At 36.1% G+C, this 24406-nt stretch overlaps 1 protein-coding gene across 1 annotated transcript; it reads right to left on the bottom strand.

Annotated features, from left to right (window-relative positions):
• Window positions 1–15659: 15659 nt before the first annotated feature.
• Window positions 15660–16295, bottom strand: LOC141387667 (uncharacterized). The gene is made up of 2 exons (XM_073957647.1): window positions 16167–16295; window positions 15660–16098 (listed from the first exon to the last, which is right to left on the bottom strand). The coding sequence occupies exons 1-2, from the start codon at window positions 16263–16265 to the stop codon at window positions 15727–15729; spliced, it is 471 nt and encodes a 156-aa protein (XP_073813748.1). The 5' UTR covers window positions 16266–16295; the 3' UTR covers window positions 15660–15726.
• Window positions 16296–24406: the final 8111 nt, after the last annotated feature.

The raw sequence follows: 24406 nt of genomic DNA, 5'->3' as shown, positions 1-24406 counted from the left end.
TAGACTCCTGACCATTGCATTTAAAATATAATCGAGGGTACTACTATAATCTGACAATATCAATGCATAGACATAGAGAATGACTGACATCAAGACACGATGAGCTGCATTACAAAGAGCGAAACTGGTTTCATAATTTTGTGGGAGTGTGAAATCTTTTCTTTTTTCCTTTTGCATTTGCAAAAACATCTTCGATCATTCATCTGAAACCCAATTTTTTTACCCTGCACCACACTGTGGTAAAGGGTATTATGGCTTTGTGCTTTAGTTTGTAACATGCAACAGGAAACGAGACAGACCCATATTTTCTTTTAGGGATATACACACAATAACTTTCTGAGTCGATTTACGCGTGTCCGATATGTTTGTCCGTCTGTCCATGTAATTTTGTAAACAAAGTACAGGTCGCATGAAAATTTGGGAAGGTAGGTATTTATTTTGGTAAAAATCGGATATAGCTCCCATATACATTTTCGGCCGATTTGAGGTATTTGGTGAGCCAATCACACTACGTGTGTCCGGTTTTGATGAAATTTGGAATATATGTATGTCGGAATGTGCACTAGAAAAAAGTTTGCCAAATTATATTGAAATCGGTTCAGATTTTTATATAGTTTTCATATATATTTTCGCCCGATTTGAAGTATTTGGTGCACCAATCTCGCTATGTATATCCAATACTGATGTGTGATCGGTTCAGATTTGGATATAGCTCCATATATGTTTGCCCGATTTCTTATAGTTGACGCACCAAACACAAAATTGGATAAACATTCTGATAAAATTTGGAAAATGTGACTGAATTTGATCTAAAAAACATTTCTTCAAGTCGTATTGGTGTATTGGTTTATTTTGTTTCCTCTTCCATCTAATGTGGACTTCGATTTCTCCTAAGTTAGGAGCTAACATATGGCGCACACAATTTTTATACCCACCACCATCATAACATGGAGGGTATAATTAAATTTGTCATTCCGTTTGTAACACATCGAAATATTAATCGTAGACCCTATAAAGTATATATTATTGATCAGAGTAAAAGTCTAAGTCGATATAACCATGTCCCTCTGTCCGTCCGTCTGTTGAAATCAAGACACAGCTCGCAATTTTAAGGATGGAGCTTTGTAATTTGGTATAGAAGTTTATATTACTCCTAGGATGTTTGGTATTGCAAATGGGCTATATCGGTCCACCGTTGATGTAACACTATGCAACACTGAAAATGCAAACAACTACTAGTACGGATTTTTTGAAAGTACATATTTAGACTACAAAAATCCTAGTAGGGTTTTGTCCTTTCCGATCCAGTTCGGATTTTATGGCCTCATCTTAACCGGGCTAAATCTACACTTTTTTGCATTTATCAGGCCTTTATCTCAGAAACTAATAGGAATTTGGCCTTGCTGTCTTTAGCAATATTGTGGCCCTAAACTAGTAGAACTTATCTTTTGAAAAAAACTACATAAGAAAAAACTTCATCTAGGGCATTAAAATCTATAAAATATAGAAAATTTTACATAATTGCTGAAATTCTGGTCAGTATCGGCTAAACTGTTTGGAGTTGAACCAAGTAACCTTTTGCAAAAATGTTCCAAATAATGTTCTCAAAAATTCTTTAGAACATTCTGAAACTCTAAAATGCTTACTTCATGGTGTTTTAGCTGTTTTTTGCATCATATATTTTACAACACGTATTTCAAACACAGTTCACACCAACAATTTATTCCCGCATTTCGGATTTCACTACATTATTGACATTTTTATTAAATCGTTGAAAAATGTACTGAAAACAACGGCATATAATGTAGCAATACATACGGCAATAAATATAGTTTTCATAGAGTTCATAATTTCTCCAAATACTTTATTCTTGTCCTTATCTACAAATTTGCTTCAGAGGCCAGAAGAAGATTCGCATTGATTTCAGAGATATAGCCCAGAATTTCTTTAAAAACTCAATATTTTACCATGTTTCGATGGGACCATAAAATCCGAGCTGGATCTGACACAACAAACACCAACTAGAGTTTCTTGTCGTTTGGGTCTGTACTTTCAAAAAAATCCTCAGTTCGAATTGTTTGCACAAGATCACCTTAAAATGATGCACAGTGTAATACAATTTTCGGTATTTTGAAGGTTTTAGCCTCAGTATCACACCGAAGTGGCCGAAATTTGGTACTTAGTCTTTGTTGGGGATACAAAACATTCTCCCAGAAATTTGTCGGTAAAGGTTCACGCCTTTATATAGCCCCCATAGAACGGTACCTCCCAATTATCGGTATTTTGAAATAACTGAAATTTCGTACTTAGTATTTGTTGGAGCTACACAACTTTTTTTCGGTGTTTTGAAGGTGAAATTTGGTATTTGGTCTTCACTTGGGGTATTAAACGTTCCATATGAAATTTGCCGGTATGGGTTCACGCCTTAGTATAGCCACTATAGAACGGTACCTCCCTATTTCCGGTATTTTAAAGGTTTTAACCTCATTATCACACCGAAATGGCTGTGACACACCGAAATGGCTGACGATTTCATATAACATCCATAGAACGGTACCTCTCGATTTTCGGTATTTTGAAGGTTGTGGCCACAGCAACCCACCGAAATGGCTGAAATTTAGAATTTAGTCTTTGTTGGAGGTAAAAGCCTTTCTGACTGAAATTTGTCGGTTTGAGTCCACATTTCGATATAGCTTCCATAGAACGGTACCTCCCGATTTTCGTAATTCTGAAGGCTGTGACGTCAACATACCACGGAAAGACTGAAATTTGTTATTAAGTTTTCCACGTGGTTATAAAATATTCCAGAAGAGAATTATCAATATAGGTCCGCGGGTTCCTATATCCCACATAGAAGCGTAACACTTGATTTTCGGTATTTTGAAGGTTTTACCGAAATATCGGAAATTTGGTATTTAATCTTCTTTGAGCTCAAAAAATTTCCACCAGAAATTTGTAGGTATAGATCGACGTTTTGATATAGCCCCCATGGAATGTACCCCCGAATTTCGATATTTTTAGGGTAAGCTACATTGTTTTACCGAACTTGCTGAAATTTGGTATTAAGTCTCCTTCATAAACGAAAGGAAACTAATTGTTCCATTTTACTTCAATACAACTCGTGGTGGAGGGTATAACAAGTTCGGCCTGGCCGAACTTAACGCCGTTCTTACTTGTTGTACTTAGCATCGATTTAAACTTAGATTTAGATCTCGATAAGAACCCACTCGTAGAAAGTAAGCTTTACTAAGAAGACACAGAATAAACGTATGAAGTTTATATTTTTAAACATACAACATGTCCAGTAAGCTTGAACAAGAAGTAAGCGCAGGAAACTACAAATTTGAGGTAGAAAGAAATTGTATCTCTTTAGGAAACGACACGAGGGCTGGTAAATAAATCTCTGGCCTATGCAATACTACGTGTTGCCAGGCTCTATTTTTTAACATTTGCATTTTAAACTCTTAGCTTAACTTACAGATTGACGTACGATCATGCGTTGCGTTGTTTACAGTGACTTGAAAAAAAAAACAATTTCCTAATAAAATTGCATTTTTCCGATCATTTTTCACAACTTTCGACTTGGTTATCACGGCAAGATTGCATCGATTAAATTAATTTTTGATATGCCGTTGAAACACCTTTCTGTAGTACTGTGAAGAACTTGTTTAGCGATTGAATCGTAGTCGACGCTCGCTCGAAGACGAAGGTAGCGAAGGTTGCCCAAAAACGGCCGTTGTGCCAGAAAACATTGATGCCATCCGTGGAGTGATAATGCAAAATCGTGAAGATCGTCACAGGTGGCGAATTATGGATCTATGCGTATGAACCCGAAACAAAACTGCAATCGAAGACGACCCAAATCCAACGAAAGTTGTTCATGGGAGAAGCACTTCAAAGCAAGTGGTCTGTTTCGTCGGCTACACTGACCATGTAGCGACTATACGGTTTGAAGAACGTAGGAGGTTAATTCCGAATGGAATGCCTGAAGTCTTCGGAGAAATTTGAAATACGTACAAAAAAAGACGAATCGTTGTGTACCATGACCAAACCAATGCCTTTTTGACCGAACAAAACGTGGAATTGATAGGTGATACGCCTTACAGCCCTGACTTAACACCTAATGACTTCATTTTATTTCCGCACATCAAGAAAAAAGCGCTGGTCGACGATTTTCGTCGCCAGAAGATGCTGTTGAAACGTTCAAAACCCATGCTATGGAGATGTCTCAATCGGAGTGGAGAAAGTGCTTCGACAATAGGTTTGAGCGCTTGCAAAAGCGCATAAGTCATTCAGAAGAATACTTTAGAAAACAAAAAATATTTTTCGTTTTCATTATTAAGTCAGAAACTTTTCTAGTAGCCGACGTATCAATTTACCAAATAACATAAGTTTCAATATAAACTGACTAAAGAAAAATAATGGTTAATAGATAATGTACACCGGGTAGGCAAATCTATGGTGCATGAAAAACGATCCAGAATATAACTGAACCTGTAAATTTGTTTAGGTTACCGATTTCTCATAGAAAACCAAGTAGAAAATGAGATCTTTCCATAGAACACGATGAGGTTTTTCATCGAAGACCTAGAGCTTCTTTGCGTTGAAGGCCAAGAGGACTTCTCATAGAAGACCATGAGGTCTTCTTATTTAAAGTCATGATTACTTCTCATAGAAGACCAGGTGGTCTGTTCCTAAAAGACAATGGGATCTTACCATATGATGACCAATATGTCCTCCCATAAAAAACCATGAAATCATCTTATGGATGACCAAGAAGTCCTCTCATAGAATACCATGAGGCCTTCTTATGGCAAACCAAAAGTCTTCTCTTGGAAAGTCATAAGGACTTCTCTTATAGGGTTTTCTCATGAGGTCTTTGCAGAAACCTCCATGAAATCATTCCATGGAAGATGGAACACCATAAAAGGCTAAGAAATCTTTTGGAAACCCGTGAGAACTTCTCAAGGGGTTTTCTCACAAAAGACCATGAGAGGTGTTCTCATAGAAGACCATGAGGTGTTCCCTCCATCAGACCGCCTTGCAGAAGCTCCAGAAATCTTTTTATAGAAAACCATGAAATCTGCTTAAAGAAGTCCATCAAATCATCGTCTCGACGACCATAAATGGTCTTACAACAGACAAGGTGTTCTTTGCTTAGAGAATTATAGAAGACATTGAAAACCATGGGGTCTGGGGGATCATGAGGCCTTCTTATTGAAAACATTCAGGAATTTTCCTGTAAGGCCGTGCGGCATTTTCATGTAAGACCATGAGGAACTTCTCATATAATACCATGAGATCTAGAAGTCAATAGGTTCTTTTCATAGAAGACAATGTAGCCTTCTCTTGGAAGACATACAGATCTTCTCATAAAATACCAATTGGTCTTCTCATAGAAGGACTTCTAATAGAAGATCATGAGGCCCTTCAGGGAAGACCATGAAATCTTCTAAGAGAAGACCATAATGCCTTCTTATGGAAGTCCCTTAGATATTCTCATAGAAGACCTAGAGGTCTTCTCATAGAGGACCATGACGACTTCTCATATAAGACCATGAGGGCTAGAAGACATTAGGCTTCTCTCATAGAATACAATGAAGCCTTACCATAGAAGACCAAGAGTTTTTCTCATAGAAGATAAAGAGGTCTTCTCATAGTAGACAATGAGAATTTCTTATAGAAGATCATTAGGACTTCCCATAGGAGATCACGAGGTCTTCTTATAGAAGAGCAAAAGGTATTTTCATGGAATACCAAGAAGACTTCTCATAAATGAGCAAGCGATCTTCTTATGGAATACAATGAGAACTTTTCATAGAAAATCATGTGGACCTCTCAAAAAAGATCAAGAAGTCTTCCCATGGAAGACCATGAGGACTTCTTGCAGTAAGAGGTAGGATCTTCTCATGGAAGACCATAGAAACTTATTGTAGTAAAAGGTAGGTTCTTCTCATAGAAGATAATGAAGACAATGTCTTGTTATAAAAAACCATCTATAAGCAGGCATAGGTGACCATGAAGTCATTGTGTCAAAGACCATGAATGGACATAACTACGTAGAAATTAACACATCAGGCCAACAAGTAAAATTTCCGATTCGCGCATTGACAATTGCACACAAAGAGGTCTTCTCATAGTAGACAATGAGATCTTCTCATAGAAGATCATTATGACTTCTCCTAGAAGATCAAGGGGTCTTCTTATAGAGGAGTAAGAGGTCTTCTCATGGAATACCAAGAAGACTTCTCATAAATGACCTAACGGCCTTTTTATGAAAGACAATGAGAACTTTTCACAGAAAATTATGTGGACTTCTCTTAAACGATCAAAAAGTCCTCCCATGAAAAACCATGAGGATTTCTTGTAGGAAGATGTAGATTCTTCTCATTGAAGATAATGAAGACAAAGTCTTCCTATAAAAAATTATCTTTAAGCAGGCATAGGTGACCATGAAGTCATCGTGTCGAGGACCATGAATGAACATAATTATGTAGAAATTAACACATCAGGCCAACAAGTAAAATTTCCGATTCGCACAATGACAATTGAAGACCAAGAGTATTTCTCATAGAAGACAAAGAGCTCTTCTCATAGTAGACAATGAGAACTTCTCATAGAAGATCAAGAGGTCTTCTTATAGAAGAGCAAGAGGTCTTCTCATGGTCATAAATGACCAAGCGGCCTTTTTATGGAAGACAATAAGAACTTTTTATAGAAAATCATGTGGACTTCTCATAAAGGTCAAGAAGTCTTCCCATGGAAGACCATGAGAACTTCTTGTAGTAATAGGTAGGTTCTTCTCATAGAAGATAATGAAGACAAGACGGTTTTATAAAAAAAACCGTCTATTAGCAGTCATAGGTGATGGTCCACAGCAACTGAGTTGAACTACTGTTCTCTGCTCGTATTTCCATGAGTTTTTTATTTTTCGGACGTTCATACATTCCTCCGAAAGTTCCCCAAAACTCTACAGCTACCGAGTAAAATGAAGTGTTTATTCGGCCCTTAAAATATTTCGGTCCAATTCTTCAGGTATCTTCCCTACAAAGATCAAAAACAGCGCTTACGATCGCTTTGAACATTTCGATCGCTTTGAACATTTTACAGCTTTTATGCATCAGAAGCTAACCACCTTCAAAATTCAGAGTTGGCAAGCTTTTTTTATATTTTCTCTTAATAATCGATAAACGGTTACTATTTACTGGAATCATAAGCTGAAGGCATATTGTTATTATAGAGTTATATATTTTTGTTTTATTATTATCCTTGAACATTTTTCGCCATACACACTTCGACTTGATAGATTTCCTCACATTTATCTTTATTCTCGATTTCCAAACATTGGTTAAGAGCTGGACGAACTTTATGTTTATTCGCCTCATAACGACCTTCCATGAACAGAGCAATATCTTCGGATTTTTTGATGTCCATATAATCAATGAGATTAACATTACGATAGAAACACAATAAGAAACACTTCATCTCATATGACAAATTATCCAAATTTTTTATTTCACCATTAAGGAAGCGATTTGCTTCCGTTAAATCAACTCTTGTGTAGTTGGCACAAGACTTTATAAAATGTGCCAAGACGGAGTCAGCTTCATCCTCCGTTAGGGTCTGAAAAGAGAAGAGATCGTAACTGAATGGATGATTATTGAGGATATGAAATAACAGACTTACTCCATGTGAGTAGTTATGAAAGCTGAAAAATAATCCCAGTACGAAGAGTCCAATTTGAAAATGATTAGACTTCATTGTTGCAAGTTGTGGTAAATAATAATAACTTTGCCGTTCGCCATTTGGGATTAAATATCAAAATTATAGGGTTTGGGCTTTGCTATGGTTGGGCGGTTCTGTTCACAAAACTGTGGCAGTTTAATATATGTTAATAATTCTTTAAAAAGTGTAAAAATTATATAAATTATAAATATTTTGTTGTAGTTAGCCACCAAAAATGCTTTAAATTTATATAATTAGTGTGTGGGGGGGGGGGGGGGGGGGGGAGAGTGTTTTTGTCTACATTTGTTACATTCGAAGTGTGCGGGGTTTTTTATTATAAAATGTCATGTTTTCCCATAAGCAAATATTTGCGCACCACCAGTGTAAAAAGTAAGGCGTCAAAAAATTGGGATGATTTTGAGAAATTATACCGTCGTAAAATGGGACCTCAAGGACTATTTGTTGCTAAAACTTCCAAACGATTCGAGATCTGGTCTTCTACTGCACTTTTGACAAAAATTTCAAACTTTTTGTGAGAGGTACCCGAAGGAGTAGACCGATATGACCCATATCCAAACATAATCTATGTCTGCAAGAAATATTAAGAGGAACAAATTCTATTCCAAATCGGTTGATTCGTTCGACATCCATCGGGCCCACCAACTTAATGTTATTCATTAAGTTCATTATTGAACTTTTGGGGCAAGGTACCGAAAGGAGTGAACCGATGTTTTTCATCCTCCAACTTGATCAAAATTTGGACAAAATATGTGTGACGGGATTTGGTCTAGAAATAAATTTGACGTCATATATGGTAACATGGGGCGCCTTCGCCACTGGGGCGGGTACGCCATCGCCGATTTTCTCGCAAAATACAAGTGCTAGAAAAAATTCGTTAAAGGGGGTATTGGGAAAAATAATTATGGTAGATGTTTTTTGTGATATCTTCTTTACCTTTTGTGATATCAAAAACATATTTTATACCGTTAGAAGACAACTACTGAAGAATAGAAATCCCAATAATTTGCATGAAAAAAAACAATAGCAAATGTGAATATATTCATATTATGAGATTTGTTGGGGGTGGGGCGCCTACGCCATGATAGGGGTGTGGTGGGTTAATGTCAGAAATTTGTCATGTTTAACTTCAATTCTTTATGCCATAGATATGCCACACTATAATGTGAAGTTAAAATCAAATAGTATCATAAACGTGTCTTGTTTTGGTTATATTATGATTTTTGTACCTAAATTCAAGGAACCTATTTCAATTAACCGCTAGAATCGGTTACTATTTGTGAATTTTCGAATCATTTTTGATCATTCAATAGAAAACATGTTCCTTTTTCGCATAATGTTGATATTTAAGGAAAAAGTATGGTAAATTACAGTTTTAGAGTCCGTTGAAAATGTTCAATATCGATGGCGAAGCTTTCCCATGGGTGGGGAGGCTTCGCCACTTTTTAGATATTTTGTAAATTCTCAAAAAATAATATTTTAAAAACAAAATTATAACAACTTATATATAAAAACTTATAGTCAACATACGCTTATATTTGTACCAAAAATAATATTTGAAAAAACTTTAACGGTGTCGGTATGAGAACATTTTGAACAAAACGTGGCGAAGGCGCCCCATGTTACCATACATATGGTAAATTTCAAATTTCCTTTTCAATACCATTGACAAAAAAATTAAAATTTTTTTGCGAGCACATCCGCGATTTTTGGGACTTAGGTTAAGAAAAAAATTGTGGTTTCAAATATGGTAGCGTTCACAAAATTGGTTATAGGGGGTTTTATTCCCCTATAAAGAAAAAATATTTAAAAATTCCCTTTGGGTTTTAATAAGAAAATATATGTATAAATCGTTTACAGAATGTTATATCTATCCGCTGATGTTAAAATATTTCTAAATTTGTTTTTATTTTCGCGGAAAATCAACAAATAATGAAAAAATCTTGGAGTAAATTTAATTTATTCTAACGCAGAGTTCATATAAATCTCAAAAAAATAAATTTAAAATTTCTACAGCATCTAGAGAACGCATAGAAATATGTGAGACCAAAATTATAAAGATTGGGTTCGTAAGATGAATATTACAGCAACAACAAAAGACAACAACTTATTGTGGACATATTATTTCAAAAATATATTTTTTGGTTTAATACGAAAAATTGAAGAAACATTTTTAGGAGTTATTCTACTATTTCGCTAAATTTCCATACAAAACCTTAAGTATTTTGCTAAAACTTCTTCAGGGGTACCTGTACGACAGTTGTAAATTTTAAAGCCAAAGAATTGTTTTTTTCAGAAAATGTACGCACCAAATTTTAGCCTTTGGGCTCCTATTACTAGGAAGCTGTACGGAGCACACTCCTGAGATATACATCGAACGACGTGTAATCGCGAGTTCTACAAGCCTGTAACTAGTGTGAAAATATTATTCAGTTGCACCATCTAATTATAAGAAAAATTCGAAAAACACTGAAATCAAAACTTCAAAATGTCAGCATCGATTTTAGTGGGATGTAGTGTATATATCGAAAAGTCATGCACTAGAACCATGTTTCCCAAGGGGTATTCTTTAGTTCTTTCTTTGAGCACAGGTTTGAATTTTGCGTGGTTTGGGCAGAAATCAAGAAAGAACACTAAAAAACTTGTTTATCAAAATAATTAAAAATATTCTTAGGAAAAACAATTTTCCCACAAAAACCATTGACAACTTGATTTCACGTGCAATACAAAGAGACAGAACGCAAGCCACAGAGAAGGAGCCAAAAATCTACAAAACAATGACATACACAAGGGGTTTCTCGGAAAGAATAAAAGCATCCAATATATATGACGATTCCAGATATGAACTGGCATTTAAATCCCATAACACCCTCCATAATGTTTTCAGTAAATTAAAAGATAAAATTAAGAACGAGGATAAATCCAATATAGTATACCAAATTAACTGTAAAGGGGACAAGTCCAACGTATGCCAGAAAGTATATGTTGGCACCACCAAAAGTAAGCTTAAGACCCGAGTATCGGGACACAGATCAGACCAAAAATCCACTAACAAACCCCTGGAACAAAAAACTGCATTAGCAGCCCACTGTGCCGTAACAAATCACACACCTGATTTTAACAATATTAAAATATTAGCTCAAGAGACAAATTATAACAAACGTTACACTCTAGAGATGTTGCACATCATAAACACTCCAAATGATATTAGAATGAACTACAAAGCAGACACAGACAATTGTGCTCAAATGTATAGACACACGGTAAACAAATACAGACGAGACAAACTTCAGTTGAAGAAAGCTCTTGGAAGCAATTAAACCAAACTCTCTTTCAAGTAATTTAACAGCCAATAATTTTGTAATTACATCCATTAACATAATTATTATTTGTAGTTCCCTGAAGATGATTGGAGATTCCAATCGAAATATTGGATAATAAAAACAAAATTGAAATAAACAACTAGTTTTATTTAAAAAAAGCCTGTAGCCGAACGATACCTAAAACACAAACTTGTTTACTTCAACACATTTTTCCCATTTTTATACCCTACACCACTATGTGGTAAGGGGTATTATGTGTTAGTGCATTTGTATGTAACATACAAAAGGAAGCGAGATAGACCCATAGTTCCTTCTAGGGATATACATAGAATCACTTTCTGAGTCGATTTATGCATATCCGTCCGTCCGTCCGTTCGCAACGCTGAAAATTGGGGAATACCATTTTTTTAGCCGTCGGAAGATCAAGTTCGAAGATGGGATATATCGGTCCACGTTTTGGTATAGCCCCCATATAACGGTACCCCCCGATTTACGGTATTTTGACGTTTTCAGCTACATTTTCAGACCGATTTGGCTATAATTTGACACTTAGGATTCTTAAGTGTCAATAAACATATATAACAAAACTTGTGGACATAGGTCCACGTTTTGGTATAGTCCCCATTTAACGGTACCCCCCGATTTGCGGTATTTTGACGTTTTTAGCTACATTTTCAGACCGATTTAGCTATAACTTGACATTTAGGGTTCTTATGTATCAATAAACTTATATAACAAAAGTTGTGGACATAGGTCCACGTTTTGGTATAGCCCCCATATAACGGTACCCCCCAATTTACGGTATTTTGACGTTTTTAGCTACATTTTCAGACCGATGTAGCTATAATTTAACGTTTAGGGTTCTTAAGTGTCAATAAACATATATAACAAAACTTGTGGACATAGGTCCACGTTTTGGTATAGCCCCCATATAACGGTACCCCCCCCCCCCCCCCCGATTTGCGGTATTTTGACGTTTTTAGCTACATTTTCAGACCGATTTAGCTATAACTTGACATTTAGGGTTCTTATGTATCAATAAACTTATATAACAAAAGTTGTGGACATAGGTCCCCGTTTTGGTATAGCCCCCATATAACGGTGCCCACGATTTACGGTGTTTTGATGTTTTTAGCTACATTTTCAGACCGATATAGCTATAATTTGACATTTAGGGTTCTTAAGTGTCAATAAACTTATATAACAAAAGTTGTGGACATAGGTCCACGTTTTGGTATAGCCCCCATATAACGGTACCCTCCGATTTGCGGTATTTTGACGTTTTTAGCTACATTTTCACACCGATGTAGCTATAATTTAAAATTTAGTGTTCTTAAGTGTCAATAAACTTATATAACAAAAGTTGTGGACATAGGTCCCCGTTTTGGTATAGCCCCCATATAACGGTGCCCCCCGATTTACGGTGTTTTGATGTTTTTAGCTACATTTTCAGACCGATATAGCTATAATTTGACATTTAGGGTTCTTAAGTGTCAATAAACTTATATAACAAAAGTTGTGGACATAGGTCCACGTTTTGGTATAGCCCCCATATAACGGCACCCTCCGATTTGCGGTATTTTGACGTTTTTAGCTACATTTTCAGACCGATGTAGCTATAATTTGACATTTAGGGTTCCTGAATGTCAATAAACTTATATAACAAAAGTTGTGGACATAGGTCCACGTTTCGGTATAGCCCCCATATAACGGTACCCCCCGATTTACGGTATTTTAACAGTTTTAGCTACATTTTCAGAGCGATTTAGCTATAATTTGACATTTAAAGTTCTTAAATGTCAATAAACTTATATGACAAAACATGTGGACATAGGTCCAAGTTTTGGTATAGCCCCCATATAACGGTTCATTTAAGTTCATATTTTCGTATAGCCCAGATACCTCCGAACTAGCTGTTAATGACATTTGAAGTTCCCACGTTATGTACCGATTTTCGATATTTTGAAGATTCTAGCTAAATTTTTTAACCGAATTAGGAGTTATTTGACATTAAAGGCTCCCATCAAAAACTATCAACATAGGCCCACGTTTTATTATAACCCCTATATAACAGTACCTCCCAATTTCTAGCCCACCAAAAATTGTCAACATACATAGTTAGATATAGGCACCATAAAAAGGGCCTCCCGAATGAAGCATAAATGTACATAAACATTATCTGATATTTTAACGTACCCACTTAAAGTTGGGGACAGGAATGAAAAGCAATTATTCCATTTTAGTTCAGAATATTTTATGGTGGAGGGTATGAAAAGTTCGGCCCGGCCGAACTTAATGCTTTTTTACTTGTTTACACCAACGCAGCTTCCACGAAAATTATTTGTTATGGTCCATATGATGAGATATTGGCTAAAACACTTCAATTAATATAAATGTATCCATATTTTATAAAATATATTAACAGTTCGCGACTTATTAAATGTTGAACCTCAACTTCAACGATTGTAAAACTTTTTTGGATATTACCATATATCTAATTTTGATGCAATTTAGAATGTGTGGTCTAAAAAAATGCTTGCCTAATAAATATCGGGTAGGACTATTGACATATAAATCCGTCAAGTTTGAAGTGGGTGTCCCACATATAATTAGGCAGTAATTAAATAAATACCTCAATTCAATTTTGTTGAATTCGGTTAAAATATATCTAAAGCTCCCAGAATTAGGAGTACTATAAACAATTGAGCAAAAATCTTGGTTTGAATTTTGGAGTTATGCTTTTTATAACGATTCTTACAAAAATATTTTTATGGGTTTACATCCACCCTCTTTTACAGAAAAGGTCTATAGAACACCTTTCTTTCAGAAAGGGTCTATAAAAGCAAAATTTCTTTCAGAAAGGGTCGACAGAAGCACCCATTGTTAGAGAAATGGTCTATAGAAGCACCCATTGTTAAAGAAATGGTCTATAGAAGCACCATTTGTTTCAGAAAAGGTCTATAGAAGCACCATTTGTTTCAGAAAAGGTCTATAGAAACACCCTTTGTTTCAGAAAGGTTCTATGGAAGCACCCTTTGTTTCAGAAAGGGTCTATAGAAGTACCCTTGTTTAAGAACGGGTCTATAGAAGCAACCCTTTGTTTCAGAAAGGTCTATAGAAGCACCCATTGTTTAAGAAATGGTCTATAGAAGCACCCCTTGTTTCAGAAAAGTTCTATAGAAACACCCTTTGTTTCAGAAGGGGTCTATAGAAGCACCCTTTGTTTCAGAAGGGGTCTATAGAAGCACCCTTTCCTTCAGGAAGGGTCTATAGATCACCCTTTGTTTAAGAAAGGGTCTATAGATCACCCTTTGTTTAAGAAAGGGTCTATAGAGCACCCTTTGTATAAGAAAGGGTCTATAGATCACCCTTTGTTTAAGAAAGGGTCTATAGAGCACCCTTTGTTTAAGAAAGGGTCTATAGAGCACCCTTTGTTTAAGAAAGGGTCTATAGAGCACCCTTTGTTTAAGAAAGGGTCAATAGAGCACCCTTTGTTTAAGAAAGGGTCTATAGAGCACCCTTTGTTTAAGAAAGGGTCTATTGAGCACCCTTTGTTTAAGAAAGGGTCTATAGAGCACCCTTTGTTTAAGAAAGGTGTATAGAAGCACCCTTTGTTTCAGAAAGGGTCTATAGAAGCACCCTTTGTTTCAGAAAGGGTCTATAGAAGCACCCTTTGTTTCAGAAAGGGTCTATAGAAGCACCCTTTCTTTTAGAAAGGGTCTATAGAAGCACCCTTTCTTTTAGAAAGGGTCTACAGAAGCACCCTTTCTTTTAGAAAGGGTCTATAGAAGCACCCTTTCTTTTAGAAAGGGTCTATAGAAGCACCCTTTCTTTTAGAAAGGGTCTATAGAAACACCCTTTCTTTAAGAAAGGGTCTATAGAAGCACCCTTTCTTTAAGAAAGGGTATATAGACGCACCCTTTGTTTAAGAAAGGGTCTATAGAAGCACCCTTTGTTTCAGAAAAGGTATAAAGAAGAATCCTTTGTTTCAGAAAAGGTATAAAGAAGAATCCTTTGTTTAAGAACGGGTCTACAGAAGCACCAATTGTTTCATAAAGGGTCTATAGAAGCACCATTTGTTTAAGAAAAGGTATATAAAAGCAACCTTTGTTTAAGAAAAGGTATATAAAAGCAACCTTTGTTTTAGAAAGGGTCTATAGAAGCAACCTTTGTTTCAGAAAAGGTCTATAGGAGCACGCTTTGTTTCAAAAAGGGTCTATAGAAGCACCATTTGTTTAAGAAAAGGTATATAAAAGCAACCTTTGTTTAAGAAAAGGTATATAAAAGCAACCTTTGTTTTAGAAAGGGTCTATAGAAGCACCCTTTGTTTTAGAAAAGGTCTATAGGAGCACCCTTTGTTTCAGAAAGGGTCTATGGAAGCACCCTTTGTTTCAGAAAAGGTCTATAGGAGCACCCTTTGTTTCAGAAAGGGTCTATAGAAGCACCCTTTCTTTCAGAAAGAGTCTGTAGAAGCACCCTGTCTTTCAAAAAAAGTCAAAAGAAAGAGAGAGCAAACTTTGTTTCAGAATCTTTAGGTTTTCCCATAAAAGATCGTTAAACAATTACTACAAATAATTATACTTGGCCCTCCTTTATTATTTTACTCATTTTTTAATAGTTTATATTTCTATTTTCCACATACACTTACGCTTATGCCTGCCTAATACATATACAATCCACTTTCTTTAATCAAACAAAGCTCAAAATTGAAACCAATTTCACAATTATCGGCACCTTCAAGTTTCATGCATTTATCTAAAATTGCTTGGGATTTCTTCTTGTCGTTTATCATGAGGGGTAGAGTGTCACGTAAAAATTTCTCATTGGGCTTATTGTTCTGAAATATTTGGGCTTCATTGAGATAACAAAGGCAATAGCATTGCAGTGACTTTGGTGTATTGGCGGCTGTGGTGGTTGGTGTAAACAAGTCATGGTCCATAATAAGTTTCATTTGCTCATCAGGTAGGTTATTAGAAGCAATGCATTTTTTGCGAATTTCCTTAACCATGGCTTCAGGATCTTGATTGTCGCCCTAAGGTAGAAAGGAAATATTTAATTTAATTAATTAATGATTAAATTAGGGCAATATTAATGACCTACAATTTCAGCCGAAACCGCTTTAATTTTCCAACAACTAATGGCAACAATAATGGTAATTATTGCCAACAATGTTTTAATCTGAATTGTTGCTGCAGACATTTAGGTTTTTTTTTTCAGATCACTTGTCAGATTGTTGTGGAGAAACAAATTTTTTAACTGACAACTTTGACACTGGTGGTACACCAATATTTATTTATGTGAAAACGTGACATTTTATATTTAAAAACTCACACATCAGAGCTAACAAATGCCAACAAAAACACACTCCCCGCCCATATTTTAATTATATAAATTGAAAGAATTTTTTTTTGTGACCAATTACAATGAAGTGTTTATAATTAATATAATGTTCAAACTTTTTGAGAATTTTGAACATTTATTAAACTGTCACTATTTGTCAATACAATCGTCCAACCATAGCAAAGACCAAACCTATAATTTTGATATTTAAGTCCAAATGGCGAACGACAAAATCATGATTGTATACCACAACTTGCAACAATGAAGTCTAATCAATTTCTAACTGGACTCTTGGTGCTAGGATTATTTGGGGTTTTTTATCACTACTCAAATGCAGTAAGTCGGATATTTGTAATCCTTAACAAGTAAGAAAGGGTTATAGTCGGACAGGGCCGACCATGTGATACCCTACTCCACTACACATGGACACTATTTTCCAAGGAATTTCTTTTATATGATTGCAACATATTTTAGCCGTCCGGTCATACATACATAAGTTGATATACATGGTAACATACCTGAGATATAGATATATATATATATATATATATATATATATATATATATATATATATATATATATATATATACGCCGTCATTAATGGAAACGTATGGTATTATTTTTCGTATTTTATAATGGAAAATTGGGTCTTTTACATATTATTAAAACAAGTTAGTATCGGTCAGATGTGCCGACGGAGATATACCCTCGGACACAAAGAAAATAAGTAAACTCAATACTTATAACGTCCCTATGGTTTTTTTTTTAATTTTGGGCCAATTCCCTTAGAAAGATGAACTTCGACCCCCCAAAAATTGTACCGTCGTAACAAAATGACATGACAGACAAAATGCAAAAACATGAAACGATCCGAGATGAGTCCTTAAACGCCACTCTTTCCAAAATTTGTGTGGGATGCACCCGAAGGAGTGTTCCGATATAGTCCATACTCGGACGTAATCCAAGTCTCTTAGAAATAATACGATGTACAAAATTAAGGCCAAACCGGTTTCTCTCTTCTAGGGTTATCTTAGGCACTAAACTGTTTAGTTGGCCTCGTCTAAGGAAGTATGGTCTTGTCCCAAAAAAAAAAATTGCACCGTCGTAAAATTGGCCGCAAGGCGAACATGTTTCAAACAAATTCAAAATACTTTTCCCAAAAGAGTGGGCCGATATAGTATATATTTGAACCTGATATATGCATGGAAGTACTATTTCCACATCCCTAGTTTGGAAGAATTAGGTTACTCCTTTCTGGAACTATCGTACGAAGAATCTTGGTGAAAAAAATTAAACTTTTATGGGGGTAGGCCGATATGGTCCATCTTTGAACATAAATTACGTTTGGACAAAATTCACGAGATCTAAAATTTGAACCAAATAGGTTGATCCTTTGAGAGTTATCGTGCGCACCAGCCAGCCAGACAGACGGACGGATATGGGTAAATCGACTCCAAATTGTCTGAAATGGATTTCGTCCAAACATACTTGGGGCCATAAAATCATTATTTCTCGTTGACCTTAATGTTGAGGGTATAAACAAATATTAAAAGAATTTTAGAAATAGTTTTCGGTAATTTTTGTCTCGAATCGATTAATGAAAAATACCAATATTTCGAGGTACTATTACATTCCTTTTTACCAAAGGTATCACAAAAAGAACCCGTACAGCATTGTAATTTGTACCAATTTAAAAACCTGTAATCCCAACTATAAAAAACCACTTATATGTTAGGCATTAGTTCATTATCTAACCGCTATATTCATGTTGGGTTTCAAGTTTATTTTCGTAGATTGCCGAAATATGTCTCCTACAAATAAAATATTGAATTTGGATATTTTAACCACAAAAGTTCACCCGCTAAGAACTACCTACCGATCATTATCCAAAATTGTTGGCATTTTCCTTGACTAAAATTCTTACCTCGTGTAAAAATTTGTCAGTATTAAAAAAATATAACTGCGAACTCTAGCGTGGTTATGGTTACTATACACACAATTAAAACTGTAGAATTTCTGTTATCGGAGCACGTACATCAACATAATTTCACCCGCTAAAAAATATATGATCATCATGTAAAATTGCAAGCTTTGCCTCCGTCATAAGTTAACACCTTATTTAAAATTTCGTTGATCGGACTATGATTGCGACCTACAGAGCAGATACAAATTCGGATAAAAAATTGGTTTTTGGTCCATTTCACACCCTAAATATTTCACGATCATCCCAATAACAACAGCGATCTATTCTGATGTGAAACCGACCAAACTCCATACCAAATTTCGTGACGATCGGTCCATAATTGCGACCTGAAGTTTGATTACAATTTATAGTGGACAGACGGACCCACGGACGGACGGACACACATCGCTATATCGCTTTACCTCGTCGAGATATGAAAACCAGTAAGAAAAGGATTAAAGTCGGTCGGGGCCGGCTATATAATACCCTACACCACTGTGAATATGTAAAATATATATGTGAGCTAAATCCAAATCAGAACAGATTTCGATATAATTTTTCACATTTATTTGTAGACCAAATTCCGCCACATAGTCCAAATTTCATTTTGACATGCGTAAATCGACTCAGAAAGTGATTCTATGTATATCTCTAAAAGGAACTATGGGTCTATCTCGTTTCCCTGTTCATGTTACAAACTAATGCACAATGGTGGTGTAGGGTATAAAAATGGTATATAACATTGGGGGCGAAAATTTCGCGGTGTTACATGAATTTTTAGCAAAATAAACTTATAACACCCTTCCCACATTGTGGAGTAGAGTATAACAAGTAAAAACAGCATTAAGTTCGAACCGGCCGAAGTTGTTATACCATTCTCCACGAGTTGTATTGAAGTAAAATGGAACAGTTAGTTTCCTTTGGTTTAGGAAGAAGACAAGATACCAAATTTCAGCAAGTTCGGTTAAACAATGTGGCTAAACTTCAAAATACCGCAGTTCGGGAGGTACCGTTCCATGGGGTGTATATCAAACGTCGATCCATACCTACACATTTCCGGAGGAAATTTTTTAGACTCAAAGAAGACTAAATACCAAATTTAAGATATTTCGGTAAAACGTTCCAAATACCGAAAATCAAGATGTACACTTCTATGTACTTATACTGATAATTCTCCTCTGGAATATTTTATAACCCCATGGAAAATTAAATAACAAATGTCTGTCTTTCGGTGGGATATTGACGTCACAACCTTCAGAACTACGAAAATCTGGAGGTACCGTTCTATGGTGGACCTAACCGACAAATTTCATACAGAAGTTTAATAAATAACCCAAATGAAGACCAGCCACCAAATTTCAGCCATTTCAGTGAAATATTGTGGCCACAAGCTTCAAAATACCGAAAATCAGGAGGTACCGTTCTTGCGGTCTATTTGAAGGCGTAGACCTATACCGACACATTTCTGAGAGAATGTTTTATACCCGCAACGAAGACTAAGTACCGAATTTCAGCCATTTCGATGTGATAATGAGGCTAAAATCTTCAAAATACCGAAAATCGGGTGGGGGCTATATCAAAACGTTGACCGATATAGCTTATTTGCAATACCAAACATCCTAGGAGTAATAGAAACTTCTGTACCAAATTACAAAGCTCTATCGTAGAAATGGCGAGCTGTATCTTGATTTCAACAGACGGACGGACGGTTATATTGACTAAGAATTTTACCCTGATCAAGAATATATACATAGTTTATAGGATCTGCGACAAATATTTCGATGTGTTACAAACAGAATGACAAATTTAATTATACCCTCCATATTATGCTGGAGGATATAAAAATATATTCTTCAACGAGTAAAAAGGTATCAGTCGGCCCCTTATGTATGGCAGTATATTTCTCAAACGATCCAAAAGGAAGCTTTAAACTGCAGCTAAATGAGGAAGTGAACCTAAATACTCCAAAGCAGTGATGGCCAAAAACACACATTTGCAGATTATAACTTGCGCTAGTGTGAGTGGAAACGTAAACAATGCGTTAACCGAACGAATGTGTTTACAGTGTACGTGTGTGTCGTATGCCCGCGGGCATAGGAAAGTTGTTGTTGGTGGCCATCACTGCTCTATAGCCTAATCAAATACAGGATTCGCGAATAAAATCCCAATCTCATAGTTTATACAAAACAACTCACTTTTGCTTATTAGCTGTAGGGTTTTTGGGAACTTTCGGGTCAAAGTAAAAAAAATGAAAACCAACCGAGAACTGTCTTTAAATTCAGCTTCTGTTCTGGAATTGGCATGAAAAAACGAGGGCCGATCCAAACTTATTTTTTAGGGCGAGAGTTGTGCATATCGGGTACTGCTTTCAAGGGTCAGAAAATAGTAAACTCAATAACATTCCAGGGGCATTGGTGAAATGTCAGCAGTGCAGTGGTGGTTTGTGTAAACAAATTATGATCCATAATTAGTTTTATGTGCTCATCACATAACTTGTTAAAAGCAATGCTTTTTTGTGAATTTATTTAACTATGGCTGCAATATCTTGATTGTAGTTCAAAGGAAGAACTAAAGTATTTAATTTAAGAAGTTTTCTATGAGATATGATGGTTTTCTCTTAAAATATTTCTCTTCTATAATAAGACCGCAGGTCTTCTGTAGAAAGATCCAGGACTTGTGTAAGAATCCCCCAAGTATTTTATACTGAAGATCTCATGGTCTTCCATAAGAACGGCTCATGTTCTTCCGTGAGAAGGGCTCATGATCTTCTGCAATAAGCTTGTATGGTCTTCTATAAGGAGACATCAAAGCTTTTAATAATAAGACTTTATGGTCTTCTATACGTAGGCCTTTTGAGCTTCTATGAGATAACACCATTGTGTTTTGTGAGAAGGCCTCAGGGTCTTCTATGAAAAGTCTTCTTGATGTTTTATGTGAAAAACTTATGGCATTGTGTGTGAAGACTACTTCATCCTGCATGAGGAATCCTTATGGGCTTCAATTAAGAAGAACTCTTGGTATTATGTGAGAAAACTCAGTATGGACATCTTTAAGAAGTCTTCTTCATGATTGGATTCATTGGAGACTCATCTTTTTTAAAGTTATTTTTCCTTTCAATCATTTGAGAACATTTCAGTAGCACGAGGGTCACTAAAACACCTTCTGGCCTAGGCAATACGCAGAACCGCCAGGCGTCATTTGGCATTATTTTTGGAAAGTTTAACAGTTTTTAGCCTAAGTACACTCAGGACAGGTTGACATACGACCATGTGTTGGTCGTATTAATTATTCCAATCAGGGATTTTTTGTCTACACGCTATGTATGTCAAATTTCAATGAAATTTAGAATATGTTTCGGAATTTGGGCTGGAAATATATTTAAAAAATTATACTGAAATCGTTTTTGATTTGTATATAGCTCCCATATATATTTTCGGTCGATTGGAGGTATTTGATGCACCAAACACGCTCTTTCTGTAAAATATATCGATGAAATCTGGAACTTGTGACGGAATTCGGTCAAGAAATAAGTTGCCCAAATTCTATTGAAATCAAATTAGATTTGGATATTGCTCCCATAATATATTTTACATATTTACTGTGGTGTAGGGCATTAAATAGTCGGTCCCGCCCGACATTGATCTCTTATTTACTGGTTTTATTTTTCGAACGTTCGTACTTTTCCCGAATGTTCCCAAAAACTCTACAGCCAGCAACCAAAATTAAGAGTTTTTCCAAATTAGGGTAGTGGGATTTTTTCGGCCCTTAAAATATAAACATATTTCGGCCCAGGTCTTTAGTTATTTCTCTTGCAAACATCAAAACGAGAGCTGAGGTGAAGGTTGAAGGCTTTGTCCTGTTTCGGCTTGTATTCCTTAAGGTTCCAATTACATGGATGTAGTTATACCCTCCACCATAATATGGAGGGTTTAATTAAATTTGCCATTCCGTTTGTAACAAATCGAAATGTTTCACACTGGTATAAAAGAAAATTTGTATTGATACATTTTTAAAAATTAAGAAAAATATTAATCATTCGAATCCACTGCCAAGTAGGACTTACAATTTTTGTAATTGATCGTAGTTTAATACAAAAAATTGCAAGAAACTCGAGGAGTATAATCATTGTTAAAAATTGGTTAATTATTAAATCGCATACAAACCGACTGTGTAAAAAATTTTTCTGATAAAAAAATAAAAAATACAAAAACCATTTTTTTCTATTTGGACCAATATTATAGAAGTTATGAGTATTTCTTTGCATATAGTTCGACTTTTTCAAGATGCGCTATCTCTGGAACCGTTAGGCAAAAACAATCTGAAAATATACTGCTGCTAATAAGCAGCATCACCACAGCAAAAAATAAAGGAAATCCAAAACCTCATTTTGAAAAAGTGTCCGATTTCACTCAGAAATCCCCATATATTCTTGATCAGCATAAAAGTCCAAGTCGATATAACTATGTACGTTTGAAGGTTTTAGCCTCATTGTCACACCAAACTGGATGAAATTTGGTATTTGGTACTCATTGAGAGTATAAAAGTTTTCAAATGAAATTTGTCGGTATAGATCCACGTCTTCATATAGCCTTCATAGAACGGTACCTCCCGGTTTTCGGTATTTTGAAGGTTGTGGCCACGATATTCCACTGAAATGACTGAAATTTGGTAATTGTCGGTATAGGTCCACGCCTTCATATAGCCCCCATAGAAGGGAACCTCCCGATTTTCGGTATTTTGAAGATTTTGGCTTCAATATTCCACCGAAATGACTGAAATTTGGTATTTAGTATTCGTTGACGGTATAAAACTTTCCATCTGAAATTTATCGGTATAGGTTGCAAATAAAGTACGAACAGACACAACACGAAAGTTGGACATCGGTAAGCTGCAATCACAACAAACAGCCACAGCATATTCCACTCAACTGACCCAATTGCTTAATCAAAGAACTTCTCGTCCCGATAACATATCAGCACTATGGCAAAATATTGTCCACACCATGCAAACTGCCGCAAAATCAGTACTTGGGTACCAGAGACCTCCACGACCAGGAGTGTCTTGCTGCTACCGAGAAAAAAATACGGCAAATAGGGCTGCTTTACACTCATTAGCAACGCGTAGCGCACAAGAGAGGTATCGGGAGAAAAGGAGAGAGGAGAAATGTATTTTCCGCAGGAAAAAGAGAGAGATGGAAAGGCGGGAGTGTGAAAAAATCGATATGCACAGGAGCCAGAATGAAGTCCGAAAATTCTACCAAAGAGTGAAACATCAAACTGATGGCTTTGGCACTGGCGCTAGCACATCCTCCTGCAGAGACCAGAAAGGTAATTTGGTAACATTTTCCCAAACTCTTGGTATCCAATAGTAGCGAAGTCGACGCAGATACCACAGATCCAATCCCAGAAGATGGTATTGAATGTATACCACCCGGCCAAGATGAGGTAAAGACAGAAATAAACCGGCTGAAGAATAGCAAGGCAGCAGGAGCCGATGCCCTACCAGCCGAGCTGTTCAAAACCGGAGGCAATTCGCTGATAAAGGTGTATGCGTCAGCTAGTTAGCACCATTTGGCAGGAAGAACGAGTACCCGACGATTGGAACCTGAGTATCCTGTGCCCCGTCCACAAGAAGGGAGATAAGACTGTATGCTCTAACTATAGGGGCATAAGTCTACTCCCTATTGCCTACAAGATCGTGTCAGGGATATTGTGCGAACGACTAAAGCCAATGGTCAACGAGATTATTGGACCATACCAATGCGGCTTTAGACCTGGCAAGTCCACCATTGACCAGATATTTACCCTGCGGCAAATCCTGGAGAAGACCCAAGAAATGCAAATCGACACCTACCACCTTTTTGTCGATTATAAAGCAGCCTTCGACATTTCTCTACGTTCATGTCTGAATTTGGTATCCCAGCGAAGCTCATTCGGCTTTGTAAAATGACTTTGACTGACACTCGATCTTCAGTTAAAATAGGAAAGAACCTCTCCGAAGAGTTTTGTACCAAAAGAGGTTTCAGGTAAGAAGACA

The sequence above is a fragment of the Musca autumnalis genome, unplaced genomic scaffold (assembly GCF_047663935.1).
Source record: "Musca autumnalis isolate F117 unplaced genomic scaffold, ASM4766393v1 scaffold_5, whole genome shotgun sequence".
Lineage (NCBI taxonomy): Eukaryota > Metazoa > Arthropoda > Insecta > Diptera > Muscidae > Musca > Musca autumnalis.
The sequence above is the reverse complement of the archived record's forward strand: the minus strand, read 5'-3'. Positions and strand labels throughout refer to the sequence as shown.

What these genes read in the sequence shown, in the direction of transcription:
- LOC141387667 (XM_073957647.1), bottom strand. Translation starts at nt 16,265, where the DNA reads ATGTCTGCAGCAACAATTCAGATTAAAACATTGTTGGCAATAATTACC. An exon ending in AAGCGGTTTCGGCTGAAATT is followed by an intron (nt 16,099 to 16,166) that starts GTAGGTCATTAA and finishes TTTCTACCTTAG; the next exon opens with GGCGACAATCAAGATCCTGA.